Here is a 17,713-nt window from a genome sequence, read left to right on the forward strand (position 1 = left end):
ATCTGGAGATTGCAATATATAAGAATGGAAGAAAACAGATGCGAACAAGAAGAAATATAATAATTCTTCAATTACATGCGTCTTACCAGAACTACAATCCTGAGTATATAAATAGGAAAACAAATACTAAATCTAGAACTAAGATACTTAGAATAGTTACACCCTAAAAAGAGAAAGACCAAGAAAAGGAAATACTGTAACAGAATTTCTAAATCAAGGCAATCACAGAACTTCTAAATACGTAAGTAGCCAAAGAGAAAGATAGAAAAAGAACTGTGTCTAAGATTCAGGTTTGTTCTACATCACCATTTCTGAAAATCATCTATCAAATTTCTTGGAGGATCCTCCTACTTTACAAATAGAATTTAAATCACCACTACTACAACAGCAACCTATATTGCAATTGGCATTTGATTATATTATAATTTAGAATATAAAGCTTAAATCAACAGATGTTAGGGTACCGACCCTAAACTCGTCGTAAGCCCATGGGTAGAATTCAACTCAAAAACCGGTTGATTAGATGAGGGAACCCATTGACTTATAAACTACCAATTAAGCCCCATTCAACCAATGGGGGACTAGAATCCCAACATCCCACCACGTTTACAGACCAAACGTCCTCGTTGGCCCACTCTATCGACACTGGCCCGAAGGTATCCCTTTCTCTTATGGCGGCTTCACTCCCCTATCAGTATTTAATGCGGGTGACAACTACGCCCATACATAGATGCCCCATCACTTTAATCTAGCCTATAGGTCACCCCTTTCGTGGAGCGGGTATGGATCGTAGTGGTTGGCTCTGATACCAAATGTTAGGGTACCGACCCTAAACTCGTCATAAGCCCATGGGTAGAACTCAACTCAAAAACCGGTTGACTAGATGAGGGAACCCATTGACTTATAAACTACCAATTAAGCCCCATTCAACCAATGTGGGACTAGAATCCCAACAACAGAGGGTCATGGGGAGTACCTGAGGATGAGATTTTAAAAAATCCTTAAGGCGGGATCGAAAGATCTTCTCCAGACTTGAAAACCCCTTCCCAGGTTCATAATTTTGGGGCAAAGAAATCAAAAAATCTGACTTCTTGAACCGTGTTAACTCGTCTTGTTGTACTGTAACCTTCTAATACAATCTCCTCGGGTAATAGATATTTGATTTGCGCTAAATTTGCAGTAATAAATCTCCTGAAAAGCATAAACCAACTGAAATCAGAAACAAAGAATACACAAATGTAGATCTAAAGAAGAAAGAAATGAAATTGGCAAAAAGGAATTACCTTTTTGTTAGAGATTCAACGCTGCGTGAAACATTAGTGAATGTAGTCATTGTTCGTCTCATTCTAAGTAATCTAATTGATTTTTCCATACTCTTAAAGAAATCAATCAACAATTCATACCTGATTGAAAATGAATCCAAAATTAGTAAGCATTACAAAATGAATTAACAATAATGTGAAATCAAACAAATCAAAATCAAATCTTACTTTTCTGGGAGTGTGATTGGATTCTTCTTTTTAGGTTTAGAGACAGGTGTGACTGGATTCATGGAGGACGATTCTTCTTCTTTCTTAGATTTACTTGCCATCATATACTCTTGCATATCTTTCACAGATCGAATCTTCTTCTGTTTGAAGCTTTCAGAAATTGACGATGGAGCTGAGGCTTTCTTCATTTCTAAATGTTAAACCAAGTCCTGAAGACTCTGCTAGAAAGACTGCACACCAAGTCTCTTGACCTAGTTTTGTGTCAGATTCTTAAGCCTACATTTGTGGCATGCTCAGTCTTTGATTTGTTTACCAAATCTGTAACAGTTTATCTTGAAAGTGATTAATATAAATTGAACCACTATCTGCACATAGAAGGTGTGGAAGCATTCACCAAAATCCATACTCTAACTTGGTATCAGCCTGATCCAAGCCATCTTCCGCTCAATACCACAACAAAAATAAAATTTCATGGCAGACACAACAAACACCCTAAGACAGGTGCAGATTCATCACCTTGTCACATTAAAACACACAGAAACAAATCATATCCTATGGAAGGCACAGTTCAAATCAATCTTAAAAGGCTATGATCTCAGTGGATTTGTAGATGGAACAAAATAAGTTCCTTCAAAGACATTACCTGAAAGTGAAGATATAAATCCTGCGTTTACAGCTTATGAGCATCAGGATTCTCTCATTGTTGGCTGGCTCAATTCAACTCTAACACCTGAAGTCTTGAGTAATGTAGCTCACCTAACAACTGCAAAGGATGTCTGGGATAAACTATAATCAGAATATGCACCAAAAACTTTTCATCATCAGATGAATCTGAAAAAGCAGCTGCATAGCATGTCAAAAGGTAACAAAACTCTCAAAACCTATTTGAATGATGCTAAATCTTTGTTTGCTCAATTGGCAGAATCTGGTTGTGCTGTAACAACAAATGAAAAGAAACAAGCCATTAGTAATGGACTTAACCAAAGCTATGATCCTATTGTCACTGCTTTGAGCACTGTTGAGGATATGCCAATAGACACCTTTTACTCTCATCTGATCACATATGACATGCGCCAAGAATCACAGTTGTCATCACTACAGTCTCCAATAGCAAATGTAGCTGTCTCAAAATTTCCCTCCACAAGCATAGGAAATCCAAAGAATCCAGTCCAACAGAAATATCCATATTCCAACAATAATATGCATACTCGTCAGCAGCAGAATCAGAAACCTCCTCATTTCATAGAAAAGTGCCAGATTTGTAAGAAGAAGGGCCATCTTGGTGACAGATGTTGGTTTCGATATGACAAACCCACAACCAACAACCAGCGTCCAGCGCAGGCCTATATTGCTTTACCTGGAGACCAGTTTGGAAATCAGTGGGTAACTGACACAGGTGCAACTCATCATCTGACTTCTGATATGAGAAATCTGTCCATTCCTTATGAATACAATGGCACTGAGCAGGTTCATGTTGGAAATGGTAATGCACTGGAAATCTCCAATGTTGGTAATGCATCTTTTACGCTTAATTCCCGAACTTTTGCATTGAATCATATTTATCATGTTCCTAAAATCAAGACAAACTTGTTGTCTGTATCACAATTATGTAAAGACAATAATGTTTATTTTGAGTTTCATGCTGGTTTCTTTGTTGTTAAGGACAAGCGCACGGGGATAATGCTGCTGAGAGGGTTTAACAAGAATGGCCTTTACATGTTTGAAGGGGTAGATTTGATTCAGCACTCAATAAAACCTGAAGCTATGGTGACCTATACTCTTCCTCTTTGGCACCAGAGACTAGGACATCCTATGCTTAGCACTGTGTCAAGAATCTGTCATCAATTTTCACTTCCAGTAACAAATAAAAATTTTGGCTTCTGTCATTCTTGTCATGTGAGTAAAAGCAAGAAGTTATCTTTTTCTCTGAGTAAAAAAGTTTATAATAAGCCTTTGATCTTAGTTGTTTCAGATATATGGGTCTCACCCTCCTTATCAAGAACTGGTTTTCGGTATTACATTTTGTTTATGGATGTCTATTCTCACTATACATGGATCTTTCCCCTAGTGCTAAGGTCTGATGCATTGCAGACTTTTATTCTCTTTCGCTAACAAGTTGAGAATCTCACTGGTCATAAGATTAAAACTTTTCAATCTGATAATGCTCTTGAATATCAAAAATTTACTTCCTATTTAAATGAGTCTGGCATTCAGCATCGTTTTTCATGTCCTCACACGTCACCTCAGAATGGTTTGGCAGAAAGAAGAATCAGACATGTCACAGAGTCTGGTTTGGCCTTATTGTTTCATGCTCATATGCCTAGGTATTTTTGGGCAGATGCTTTTGTTACTGCATGTTATCTTATAAACCGCCTACCTCCTTCAAAGTCAGACTCAAAAAACCCATTGGAAATGTTATTCAACAAAGTACCAGACTATTCCTTCTTAAAAGTTTTTGGCTGTCTTGCATATCCTTGCTTAAGGCAATATAATAAAGACAAACTTGATCCTTGGTCGATTCAATGTGTTTTTATAGGATACAGTAATGCACATAAGGGGTACATGTGTTTACATAGAGAAACAAACATAATCTACATCTCTAGACATGTGCGCTTTGAAGAATCTACATTCCCATTCTTGCCTCTCAAGCATCAAACCCCAGTGCCAAATCCAGGTATTGTACAATCCAGCACAAGTATTTTCTCTAAGACTCCATTTGGTATAGGAAATAATACTGTAATTCAGGGTACTGCTTCACAACCTACTGCTGCACAGACATCAGACAACGTGAATATTTCAGCATCCCCCTCTGAAGGTTTGCCTTGCTCTGATGCAACAATCTCTCCTGCGGCTAGTTCAGCAACTTCAACTTCTGAAACTGCTACAACTCTGCCTGCTGCATCTTCACATATTGGTGACGAAGTTGAGAGTACAACTCTATCCCATTCAATGGTCACAAGGGCAAAGGCTGGCATACACAAACCTATTCAGAAGTTGTGCTTAACTGCGTCCAAGCATATTATGCATGATGACGATTTCATGGAGCCAACTTGTTTCTCGGCTGCAAGAAAAATTCCGGAATGGAGGGATGCAATTGATGTTCAGATCAATGCATTAATTAAGAATGGCACATACTCTCTGGTGCCGTATGAAAAAGGTATGAATATGGTGGGTTCCAAGTGGGTGTATCGCGTTAAACAGAATTCAGATGGTTCAATCAACAAGAGAAAGGCGCGTCTTGTTGCCAAGGGATATAACCAACAACTTGGTATTGGCTATGGTGAAAACGTTTTCACCAGTGGTAAAGCCGTGCACTATAAGGCTTGTACTGTCAATTGCTGTAATGCGCAACTGGGATATCAAACAGCTGGATGTGGAGAACGCCTTTCTGCATGGAGACCTGAAAGAGGATGTGTATATGCAGCAGCCTCAGGGGTATGTCGATGAACTGCATCCATCCCATGTCTGCAAGCTGCACAAATCACTCTATGGCCTTAAACAGGCGCCTAGAGCGTGGTTTTCAAAACTGAGCAACTACTTGGTACAGTTGGGATTTCAAGGGTCCATTTCTGACACTTCTCTCTTCATTCATCAAACAAAGGATTCAACATTGTACGTTTTAGTTTATGTTGATGACATAATAGTGACTGGTTCACATCCTTTTCAGATCTCAGGCTTAATCAAAGATCTCAGTGCTGTGTTTGCATTAAAGGATTTGGGTGATCTTTCTTTCTTTTTGGGAGTTGAAGTCATAAGACGGGGATCTGAACTAATTCTGTCACAACGTAAGTATGTTACAGACCTACTGTGCAAGACGAAGCTAGATGGTGTAAAGCCAGTAAACACTCCTCTGGCAGTGAATGCAAAAATTCAGAAGCAAGGTTCAACAAGGTTTTCAGATACTACATTATATCGCAGTGTTGTGGGTGCACTGCAATATCTGCACTTAACCCGACCAGATATCTCTGTGGAAGTTAACAAGGTCTGTCAATATATGCATGACCCATTTGAAGAGCATTGGGAATTGGTCAAAAGGATTATTCGGTATCTTAAAAATACAGTAAATTTTGGGCTGCATATACGTTCTACCTCAGACTTCTCTTTGCAAGCATACTCTGATGCAGACTGGGCTGGAAGTCTGGATGACAGACGATCAACTAGTGGATATTGTATATATTTCGGGGGTAACTTAATCTCTTGGAGTGCACGCAAGCAAAAGACAGTATCAAAGTCCAGTACTGAAGCGGAATACCGCGGAATTGCAATAGCTACTTCGGAAATTATCTGGATTCAATCCTTGCTGCAAGAACTTGGTTTCAACATTTCACCTCCGTTACTCTGGTGTGATAATTTAGGAGCCACGTACTTAACTTCAAATCCCATCTTTCATGCCCGCACAAAGCACATTGAGATAGACTATCATTTTGTTCGTGAGCGTGTGGCTGCTGGTCTACTGCATATCAGATTCATCAGTTCACGTGATCAAGTTGCGGATATTTTTACTAAGGGGCTTCCATCACCAAGGTTTCACATTTTACGTAGCAAGTTGCAACTTCGCCAGCTGCAGTTCAACTTGAGGGGAGGTGTTAAACCAAGTCCTGAAGACTCTGCTAGAAAGACTGCACACCAAGTCTCTTGACCTAGTTTTGTGTCAGATTCTTAAGCCTACATTTGTGGCATGCTCAGTCTTTGATTTGTTTACCAAATCTGTAACAGTTTATCTTGAAAGTGATTAATATAAATTGAACCACTATCTGCACATAGCAGGTGTGGAAGCATTCACCAAAATCCATACTCTAACTCTAAAATTTTATTTGGGGATCTAATATCGGTCCCAGGTACAGTAGAAAATAAATGAAGATGAAGACAAGATTAGAGATATAACACAAAATTGGCGGGAAAAAGTGTTAAGATGGGCGCCAAATCTGACTTGGCATCCACGTGGTAAGCTTCCTCCGCCTAAAATCCCCCGCCAAATGACATGGCATTTATTACACTTAAATGGGCCTCGTAGTTTCAGGCGGTGAGCACTATACCATTTTGCACTGAGAATCTTCACAACTTCGCCAAATGACTTAGCCCCACCTTCACAGTGATGTGGTCATGGTCTGTGAAGCCTCCTCCGTAGGACTCGGTTTTAAAGCAAGTGGATGTGAACCCACTTATGAAATGACAACTGTTTTAAAGCAAGTAGATGCGACTGTATGGCCCTATATGCATTAAAAACTGGTGTTAGTCAGACTCTCACAATTATTGTATAGAGTTCTTCATTTGTAGGAGTTCTTAAATTTCTACTCACTGATCAGAACAAAGGGCACAACAAGATGAGTCTCCTAGAATCAGTTCAGCAACTGATGACGTTTCTGCATCTCTACTCATTACCATGTCTTCTTCTTATCATATTCCTTTCTGTACTATATTTATTCAAATCACAAAAATCAACCAGTGTTTGTTATCCGCCTTCTCCGCCAAAGCTTCCGGTTATCGGAAACCTTCATCAGATAGGATCACTACTCCACCGCTCGTTCCATGAGTTGTCTACGAAATACGGACCGATCATGCTTTTACACTTTGGTCACTCACCAACTCTTGTAGTTTCATCCGCAGAGATGGCAATAGAAGTCTTGAAAAACCAAGATCTTCTTTTTGCAAATAGGCCTTTTGCTGCTGCTGGTAAAGCTCTTCTCTATGGATGCACTGACATTGGTTTCTCATCTTACAGCGAATACTTGAGGAAAATTCGAAAGATTTGCTCTTTCGAGTTGTTGAGTATAAGAAGAATTAAAACATTCAAGTTTGTCAGGGAGGAAGAAATACAGATTCTGACCAGAAAGATAAAACTCATTTCCACAGAGATTAATTTGAGTGAAATGTTACTTGCTCTCTCAAATGACATAATCTGTAGGTGTACTCTTGGCAAGAAGTATGAAAAGGGTGGCAACAAAAGGTATAGTGAATTGCCAGAGGAGGTGACCAAGCTATTGGGCGCCGTCTGTTTCGGAGATTTGTTCCCGTCATTGAAGTTTTTGGATGTTCTAACTGGATTTACCGGTAAGCTGAAAATGCTATCCAAAGAAGTGGATGCGTTTCTTGATCAAGTAATAGACGAGCACCTTACTAAGCAAGAAGGTGATAATGTCCAAGAAGAAAGGAAGGAATACTTTGTAGATATTCTGCTCGCAAGCCAGACGGAACAACTAAACCTCACAAGAAACAATGTGAAAGCCATTCTACTGGTTAGATATCTCTCTCGCTCCCCCTTTCTCTTTCAATCTCCATAATTCCCATGCTTAAATACTTGTATTTGTTGGTGATAATTAACAGGACATGTTTATTGGTGGAACTGATTCATCATCAACAACCTTGACATGGGCGATGTCAGAACTGATCAAGAAGCCAGCACTGATGAAGAAAGCCCAAGATGAGGTAAGAGGAGTAATCGGAAAGAAAACAAAGGTGGAAGAAGATGATATAAGCCAAATGAAGTATTTAAGATGCATTATTAAAGAAACTCTCCGGTTACATCCTCCAGTACCACTTCTGATTCCGCGAAAGAACTTCACTAGTACAAAAATAAAAGGTTATGACATCCCACCAAATACAACAGTATTCATTAATGCATGGGCAATTCAGAGGGACTTGAAGTTTTGGGATGAACCGGAAGAGTTTCGGCCAGAGAGATTTGTCGACAATCCAATAGAATACACGGGGAGCAAGGATTATGAGTTTATGCCCTTTGGTGCTGGAAGAAGAGGGTGCCCAGGGATACCATTTGGTGTTTTGGTCGTTGAGCTTGTTCTTGCTAACCTCTTGTTTTGGTTTGATTGGGAGCTTCCTGATGGCACCGACTATGAGAAGCTAGACATGACTGAAAATTTTGGTATGAATGTCTCTAAAAAGATCCATCTGTGCGTCTTCGCTATGCCTCATTTTCCTTGAAACATTTTTTGTTTAATCACATGATTTATTTTCATGGGCGCTCGCCTAAGGGGCGCCTAGAATAGAAGGAGTATGTAAAAATGGCAGTTAAAACAGTTGATTAACAAAAACCAAACCATTCTATTTCTGTCCCATGGAGTCCATCCAAGTCTCCACAAACTTATTGTTTCACTCTTCCTCGTCATTTTCAATGGCAACTATCCATAATAATGTACGTTCGTTTCATCTCTGCAATTCTATCAGAGAGAGGAGAAAAAAGGAACAAAAACGGATTGATAGACGTAAACAACAACAACTTACCATTGTGCCACCAACTCCTCTAATACACCATCAAACCCCTTATACTCAAACCAAGCATCAAGCTTTAGATGAAGTTCTCAAAGAGGTTAAAAACTCCATCAAGCGCGGTAATACAAATCGATACCCAAATCTTTTCTTCTCTTCTTGAAACATGTTTTCAGTTAGAATCGGTTAATCATGGGATTCAGATACACCATCTTATTCCTGCGGATGTTCTGCGGAAGCGTGTTAGTTTATCATCAAAACTTCTTCGGTTGTATGCTTCCTGTGGACTTATTAATAGTGCTCATCAGTTGTTTGATGAAATGCCCAAGTCTAACACGTCTGCGTTTCCTTGGAATTCTTTAATATCTGGGTACGCTGAATTGGATCGATATGAAGATGCAATGGCTCTTTATTTTCAAATGGAGGAAGAAGACGTTGAGCCTGATCAATTCACCTTTCCACGGGTGTTAAAAGCTTGTGCTGGGATTGGTTCGATTCGTATTGGCGAAGCGATTCATCGAGATGTAGTTCGGTATGGTTTTGGTTATGATGGGTTTGTTTTAAATGCCCTTGTTGATATGTATGCTAAATGTGGTGACATTGTAAAAGCTAGAAAAATCTTTGGTAAAATCAAACAGCGAGACTCAGTATCGTGGAACTCGATCTTAACAGGTTATGTTCGTCATGGTCTTCTGGATGACGCAGTTGGGATTTTACGTGAAATGCTTCTCAATGGATTTGAGCCGGATTCAGTTACCATTTCTAGTATTCTTGCTGGGTTTCCCTTATCAAAACTTGCAGGAGAAATTCATGGGTGGGTTCTTAGACGAGGATTTGAGAACAACTTATTGATTGCCAATTCTTTGATTGGTGTCTATTCTAATCAGGGGAAGTTGGACCATGCGCGGTGGTTATTCAAGATGATGCCGGAGAAAGATGTTGTTTCATGGAATTCTATAATCACTGGTCATCATAAATGTCAAGAAGCACTCACATATTTCCACGAGATGGAGAAGTCTGGTGTTGTGCCAGACAACATCACGTTTGTTTCATTATTATCAGCTTGTGCTCACCTTGGATTGGTTGAGGATGGGCGAGATTTGTTTGCGAAAATGAAAGACAAATATCATATAAAAGCACAAATGGAGCATTATGCTTGCATGGTGAACCTCCTTGGAAGAGCAGGTTTGATCCTTGAAGCTTATGATGTTATAGTGAAGGAGATGGACTTTGAGGCTGGTTCAACAGTGTGGGGAGCTTTGTTATTTGCTTGTTCTGTTCATGGTAATGCTGAAGTAGGAGAAATAGCTGCAGGTAAGCTTTTTGACTTGGAACCTGATAATGCTCATAATTTTGAGCTTTTAATGAAGATTTATGGAGGCGCCGGAAGATGGGAAGAAATGGAGAAGGTTATGAGATTAATGGTGGATAGAGGTTTGGATTCAATAGATTAAACTTACTGTCTGTCCATTCCTACTATTCAAAATCGAGACATGTTGGCATACTGCTGGCCAAGCAAAAAGTATCGAGGGTTCTTCTGCAGATAAATCCAAGTTAGGTAGCTGAGAACCTGAGATTCATATGGGAAATTTTAGCATGGTTTCCTCAGGTTCATCTGGTACTCTGGGTCCAACAGGAATCAGGAACAGGATGATTACTTGATTATTTCGTGACATTATTTCTCAACTTTGGCTGTCGTGGAAGAAGATTTGATGAGATAGATACGATCTGTTGAGTTCTTTTCAGTGTTTCTTGTAAATTCTAGTGAACTTGTGAATAGGCATTTTACTGCAAGATATGTCAGTGTGTCCGAAATAAATCTGTGATCTTGTATACACGAGCAAATTATTGATATCAAGTTACAATTGAACATCAACAAAACATCAATACTGAATTTGTTGTTCCAGGCTGTAAAGTGGCTCTGACTTTACTAAGAAAGCACAAATTTCTTCTTTCCATTTATAGATTTTAAGAATGAACAAATACAGTATACATATGTGCCTTTCTTTACTAATCAGTTATAGTTATAGCTTCACTGCCGATGAAGATCTGATCCAACATGGGATACAATGTAGCCTGTTAAGTTAGTCATGTCAGAGAATTACATATGTGCCTTTCTTCGTCTTGTATTACTCAGCTGCACTGTTCAACGATATCATATTTCTCAAGTTCAAATCACCGATACAAACATTACGAGCCAATCAGCTGAAAAACCATGATATATACCAGCTCAGCTTCGAGTGCACAGAAACCTCCGGGAAGATATTTTTCCTTTCACTGAAGGTCACTTACACAATATGCCATAAATCAATCTTCACAGTCAGTGGAGACTGGGGTAGCACAAGTGAGGACTAACTGCATAGCACGTTAGAGAGTTTCTCTTTCACTGAGCACCATTATAACCATTCTGATTTACTGTAGAACACTGTGGCACTGACTTGTGTAGAATTTAGGGTTCTCATCTTAATTACTAGGCAGGAACACTGAACCCAAGCAACATACTAATTTGTAGCTGCGCAGGAAGTTGTCACAAAAATGAAGGAAAGATGTCTGTTTGAAAATCAAAGAGGTCAGGTGGACAAAATATACTATCCATTTCATACTTAAATGCATCCAAGAAAAGACCCATTGAGAGCCCAGCCTTCCAATAGTTAAACACTGTGATCAGACTCTTAATCTTGTTGAGCAGAGGAAAGGAAGATTTATACATGAGGGCACCGATTCCCTCCACCACAAACATAGCCAAACCAGCAGATAAAATATCCCAGTCTCCCGTTTGCCCAATCATGGTGGCAAACGCGGTTGCACAGTAAAAACCCACTAAGAAAAAGAGTACCTTCATCGGGAATCCTTTCTTCAACTCGTTAAACCTTGAACTCAGTTTTATGCGAAAAAATTGGATAGCTTTAACCAGTCTAGTCTCGCCGTTGGTGTTACTTTCAGGAGGAGTATCCAATCCACCCCCATCTACACTACTCCTTAAAGACCAGGAAATCCTCCTAAAACAATTCCAATTATATACCCGTGTTAGAGAATCTTCAGTACATAACAAAAAATTAGATTGTTAAGATAGATCAGCTCATCCTCATCACTGGCTGGTCACACACTCCAGCTATCTTTGACTGTTATGACACAAACAACTGAAAGTAGGAACCTAGTACCACAGATTCTACTCGAGGGTCTCAAACTCTCAAATGAATGTAAATAGAGAGACACAATTTCATGATGAAAAACAGAAAAGGTCTACAATTAGTACTGAGTGTCACTTATATGTTATTGCTCTCAATGAAGTGCCAATAAAAGTAAAACCCCTTCCCATAACAGGTGCCACACAAAGCCAATCCTACAAGGAGGTTCTAACTTGCTTAAAAAAAGAAGAAGTGAGTTAACAAGTTCTTTGTATAATAAGAAAATGATGATCATGCATGAGTATCGTTAAATAAACAACTACACGAACCAAAAAGAAACACATACATGTACTAAGGAATGTTCAAAGTCCATTAAAATCCCTTTGAAACGGGTAAAGATAAATTTTAAATAAACGTCGAGGCGAAGTGATACAATATCCTTCGTCAAGGTGATGTGCAGCCTCGGGTGGCCTTCACATGTTGCCTCGCATTGTGACACGGAAATGCTAGAAAATTGAGTAAATGAAAGACAAAACTCATAACTCGTATGATAGTCATCAATGTACTTTCCATATTTCAAACCCGAGAACATACTAAATTAAACATGGTAAGTTTATACTATTCGCATGCTACGCCTCCACCTTTTTTCTCTTTAAACTTCAACAGTTGTTTCCTTAATGTAATATTTACATACAGGGTTTCAACATACATGCTTTAAGTCTTTAAGAAGAAACAAACTCATAAAACTACTCAAGGCCTATGTTTTGGGCTTTTTAAGTTCAAAAGCATAAGCCTGAAACCAAACTGTTGACGCGCAAACATCAAAGTGAAAAGAAGTAGAGGTGCAAAAGGGCAGCCTCAGGGCGTATTTTAACATTGGGTAAAGAAAGTTAAATGACTTCGCACATTCTTAGGTACATGTATTTGTTTCTCTTAGATGCATGTATTAAACTATATACATGTACGCTAATCACCCTTTTACTTTGTATATGCCCTGACATTGTAATATCACAATTTTTCTATGTGAGTCTGTGAAGTTACAACCTTCTTGTAATAACACTATTTTGTAGTCCGAATGTTAAGTCTATAAAGAGGTTATACTATAAAGAAATAAAGTGTGTTTCAACTAATTAATCCTTATCACCTATGTAACTATTCACTCGTTAACCTACAATTTAGCGCAACATTTCCAATGTTGACAGATACAAAATACAAATCATTTTCAAAATCATAAAATCAAACCGAACATTCTCCCCTTTGGTTAGAAAAACACAGTAAGACCAAAATCTTTATCCCAAACCACGTAAATGCATTTCAAACCATAGAAACTACATTTGCACGAGGTGAATATTCTAGGGAAACCAGCCACAGGCAAAGCTGCATATTTTCTCTTAATTCTGAGACTGTACACGCTAATGACTTACTTGGAGGTTTTGATGAAAGAAGGTAGTGCCACATGAACGAAGCAAAGCCGAGGGTAGAATCTCCAACTAGCATCTATAGAAGTCTTACAAAGACAGGCCAAAACTGAATATCTTGATCTCTGGCAACAGGGAGATAAAAATATTGCAGTTTTTGGATAAACAGGTAAGGCTGAAAACTTTGCAGCCATAACCATGTAGGGACCTGCAAGTTAAAGGTTATTTGTCGCTGATGAGAATGATGCTTTAGAAAACAAAACCGAATAACAGAGAAACAACAACCAAATGAACAGTGTTGTAATTTCTAAGCAATACGAATCCCTTGTCAGTTTCTGTAGTTATTAATTTGTCTCAGTTGTCCTCAGATGGATAATTTGGTTCGGACATGATTTAGCCTTCCTGGATTGTAGTCAGGCTACTACTGATTGCAAGGCAAGATAGTCTGACTCATCCAGCGAGCATTCTTATATGGAATCCTAACATAAGAAGCAATTCTTAATAGTATACCAGTATACCTAAACAATGTTATTTTCATGAAATAAAGAACCTCATAAACGAAGACCATTTGTTATCACAGTTGCACAGAAAAGCTACTCAGGATATCAAATTAGATCCTTCTAGAAACCGCACATTCATTACATTTTTTTAAATGTTGCATAACCTGAGCATGCAATAAACCTAAAGTTGAACTAACCACTATTCAATTTCTCTCTCTAGACTAATCTTCCATGTCTCCTTCATTCTTTTTCACTCCCTAATCAATTTCCCAAGTTGGGCAGCCAACATCAAGTCCACTATCAATTGTTGAATTAGAAGAGTGACAGAAAAACTAAGAAAAAACATAATAATTCAGATTAATTTTTGTTAGGTGTGTGTTTTAATTGCAATTCATTACAAGCATGTTATCAAAAGTAATCAACCAAATTACTACTAATCTCACTAAATCCCATTCCATAATCATCATTAACTTACCTATAATGAAACCATTTCTAGAATTGCAAAACAAACCAAACCCTAATTATTATAAACTAAAAATCATAATTTCAATTGATGAACCATTATTAAAACTGAGTCAACACGCTTAGAAAACACAGATTATGGTTTTGTTTTGAGTTCAGCAATAAACCTACTTCCTCTTCCCCTTCTTCTTCTTCTTCTTCTTCAGCTTGTTTTCTGGCAGCCACAGAGAAGTTGGGATGATTTTGAAGAGAGTGACAGTAAAATGAGTAAAAAGGAAAAAGGACACTTCCTTTAATTTACAAACTTGCAAGGGTGTTTCCATAAATACTTGAAAAGTAAATAAGATAAAGTTGCGCTTTTTAATGAAAAAGAAAAGTAAAGATTCGGTGTTTAAACGTGTATAATAATAAAAATACTACCTTAAATCAAACGGCAATTTGATCTCTTTCTTTGTTTGTTTCTCTCTGAGGAAAAAAATAAGAAAAAGTTGGGCCTTTTATTTCTTATATATTTTATTATTGCGATGGATTTGGGGGTTTTTACTAATAAAGGAATCATTCATTATTTGACGGTGTTGTTGTTGAAGACTGTGAAGAAGAAGACTTGAAAAAGATAGAGATAGAGATAGAGATAGAGAAAGAAGAGAGATTGCAAAAACATGATTAAGAAGACTCATTGAACAAGAAACCCTAATTGTTGGTAGCTAAACTTCATATTATTTTAATTTTATTTTGGGTGTTTTTTCATTTTGTAATCTCTAATACAAGAATTTGTTGGTTTGTTTGATTTTTAACAGGTTAGGATTATGTTCTTCGGATACGATTCATTGCCGGGATGCAGTCAAAATAGGTGAGTAATTGATTGTAAAAATTTAGTCTTTTGTATATATTTTTGAGATTTTTATTGTATTTCTAATTTTTGGGAAGTTAGGTTAGAATTGGGTACTAGAAGATGGGAGATATTTAGTTGGTTATAAATGGTGTGGGTCATGAATTTACTTATTTTGAGCTGTAGGTGAAGCAAGTTGTTAGTATGGTTTACAGATTTCGGTGTTTGTCTGGATTTTATGGGAAATGTATCCTGTCAATTTCACTAGGATTAGTTATCGTAGTAGCTCGGTGTAACAACTAGTCTACCATAAAGTCGTGATATTAATCACATTCACACCATCAAAGAAGCCTTGACTAACAAGGTTGTAGACTTTTTTTCTTCTTCTTCTTCTTCTTCTTCTTCTTCTTCTTCTTCTTCTTCTTCTTCTTTTGTGCTTAAGGTGTGCGTAAATGGTAAACCTTGATTGCGTTGAAACAACTTATGATATGATGTGTTGAGAGATCTATATGCATTGTATATCTTACAAGGAACTGAAGAGCTTGAGAAGTAGATATTACATACCCTTCGGTTGCTTTGAGTAAGGATTCGGTTTTTTCTTATTAGGATGAGATTGAATTACTGAAACACTAAATTTCAGTTTGGGGGTTAGCTTATGGTGGGCTAGTGTGATTTGATATTTTGGAAACCAAAATGAGAATTTGGCAGGGAAGGAATCTTTTGAGAGCAATATAGAAGCTTCCATCAACTTCAATTGTGATCCATCCTAATGTCATTTTAATCCGTTACTTTCTGGGGTTTGCAGGTTAAATTCTTTCAGTGGTTTCTCGGAGGGACACATAAGCGACTACACTTTCAGGGGTAGTAGATATGCTACCGACAGGATCGAAAGAAACCCAACTCCATGACAGCCACAGCCAGAAAGTTCATCCTCAACCCATGGAAGAAACCATGAATCAGAACCCAGAACTAACAGAAGCGCTGATAGCTAAACTTTTCACTAACATTTCCTCTCTGAAATCAGCCTACATCCAGCTTCAAGCTGCACACACTCCTTATGACGCTGACAAGATTGAAGCTGCCGATAAACTAGTCATTTCGGAGCTAAAGAACCTCTCTGAACTTAAGCATACTTACAGAGACAATAACCCCAAGCCCGTTTCAGTTTCTCCTCAAGATTCTCGTCTAGTCGCAGAAATCCAAGAACAACAAAGCTTGTTGAAGACGTATGAGGTTATGGTGAAGAAATTCCAGTCTCAGATTCAGACTAAAGACTCTGAGATTCACCAGTTGCAACAGCGGATCCAGGAAGCAAACCAGAAGCGGGTGAAATTGGAAAGGAAACTCAAGTTCAGAGGTGTATCGGCCAAAGAATCAGAAGACTTGGAAGACGGAAACGGATTCTTCTCTGTGGATTTGACCCCAGATCTTTTTACATCTTTAGTAGAATCTGCTTTTAACGCTATCCATGATTTCGCTAAACCGTTGATCAACATGATGAAAGCTGCAGGCTGGGATCTGGATGCAGCAGCTCATTCGATTGAACCCACAGTCATTTATGCAAAGAGGGCTCATAAGAAATATGCATTTGAATCCCACATCTGTCAAAGAATGTTCAGTGGGTTTCAGGAAGAGAGCTTCTCAGTTAAACATGATGACGTTACGATCTCTAAAGAGAGTTTCTTCAATCAGTTCCTTGCCATGAGAAAAACGGATCCCTTGGACATCTTGAGCCAAAATCCAGACTCTATTTTTGGGAAATTCTGCAGAAGCAAGTACTTGGCTGTTTTCCCCCTAAAGATGGAGGCGTCGTTCTTCGGGAATTTGGATCAACGGAACTATGTTTTGAGTGGTGGACATCCTAGAACACCATTCTATGAAGCATTTCTGAAACTGGCAAAGTCGATCTGGCTTTTACACCGTATGGCTTACTCGTTCGATCCTAAAGCAAGAATTTTTCAAGTCAAGAGAGGAAGCGACTTCTCCGAAGTTTACATGGAAAGTGTGGTGAAGAACATTTTGATGGACGAGAATGATGAGAATCCAAAAGTTGGACTCATGGTTATGCCTGGTTTCTATATAGGAGGAAGTGTGATCCAGTCCCGTGTTTACCTCTCCGGAGTTAAATGCGCTGATTAGTCTTGGTGGTATACTGGTAATATATATTTTCGTGTGTTTATTTTATGTGCTAGTTTGGTCTCCCTTGTATAAAAAGGTTGCAGTTGTGATTTATGTGCTGGGCAGGCAAGTTTTATTCAAGAATTTTCAGTAGTTGTCAGGTCAAACCTGAATTTAAGGTCTGAATGACTGTAATCGAGGATTTATTATAGTTGTGGAATATAAGGATAAATTAGTAAAAGTCGGAAGGAAATTCAAATGTACTTGTATTATTCACTCAGATATTAGATTCAACTCATAGTTGTAACTTGTAAGCCCTAGAATTCAGTTATTGGTGTGTGAACTTTGCTTTAGTGTTCAATTTAATTTGCAGATCTTCTCTAGTTATGTGGATAAACTTACAGCATGAAAGCTATCTACTTGTGTCTTGAACTGATTGAGAAGTTCTGCTCAGCTAAAATAGCTTGGAAGACCTCGATCACAATTTTGCTAACATTTTTAACCTTTGTGCAAAAACTTTGAAAAAATTTTTTTTGAATGCACT

General features: G+C 38.2%; 3 protein-coding genes and 1 pseudogene across 5 annotated transcripts; 3 read left to right on the forward strand and 1 right to left on the reverse strand.

Annotated features, from left to right (window-relative positions):
- The first annotated feature begins 6,315 nt into the window (after positions 1-6,315).
- On the forward strand, positions 6,316-10,617 carry LOC113306383 (annotated as a pseudogene).
- Positions 7,100-8,429, forward strand: LOC113305394 (cytochrome P450 71A1-like). The gene is made up of 2 exons (XM_026554440.1): positions 7,100-7,726; positions 7,815-8,429. The coding sequence occupies exons 1-2, from the start codon at positions 7,100-7,102 to the stop codon at positions 8,427-8,429; spliced, it is 1,242 nt and encodes a 413-aa protein (XP_026410225.1).
- LOC113306385 (ycf20-like protein) lies at positions 10,521-14,455 on the reverse strand. The gene is made up of 3 exons (XM_026555330.1): positions 14,390-14,455; positions 13,267-13,468; positions 10,521-11,713 (listed from the first exon to the last, which is right to left on the reverse strand). The coding sequence occupies exons 2-3, from the start codon at positions 13,458-13,460 to the stop codon at positions 11,242-11,244; spliced, it is 666 nt and encodes a 221-aa protein (XP_026411115.1). The 5' UTR covers positions 13,461-13,468; positions 14,390-14,455; the 3' UTR covers positions 10,521-11,241.
- Positions 14,456-14,730: 275 nt separating this feature from the next.
- On the forward strand, positions 14,731-17,538 carry LOC113306384 (protein GRAVITROPIC IN THE LIGHT 1-like). Of its 3 annotated transcripts, none has more exons than XM_026555328.1 (3): positions 14,731-14,922; positions 15,020-15,072; positions 15,857-17,538. In XM_026555328.1, the coding sequence occupies exon 3, from the start codon at positions 15,922-15,924 to the stop codon at positions 17,188-17,190; it is 1,269 nt and encodes a 422-aa protein (XP_026411113.1). In that variant the 5' UTR covers positions 14,731-14,922; positions 15,020-15,072; positions 15,857-15,921; the 3' UTR covers positions 17,191-17,538. The 3 variants fall into 3 exon arrangements, with proteins under 3 accessions (XP_026411113.1, XP_026411111.1, XP_026411114.1); XM_026555326.1 differs by having other exon boundaries at positions 14,732-14,918; XM_026555329.1 differs by lacking the exons at positions 14,731-14,922; positions 15,020-15,072 and adding an exon at positions 15,396-15,631.
- Positions 17,539-17,713: the final 175 nt, after the last annotated feature.

This window comes from Papaver somniferum, chromosome 8, assembly GCF_003573695.1.
Source record: "Papaver somniferum cultivar HN1 chromosome 8, ASM357369v1, whole genome shotgun sequence".
In the NCBI taxonomy this organism is placed as follows: Eukaryota; Viridiplantae; Streptophyta; class Magnoliopsida; order Ranunculales; family Papaveraceae; genus Papaver; species Papaver somniferum.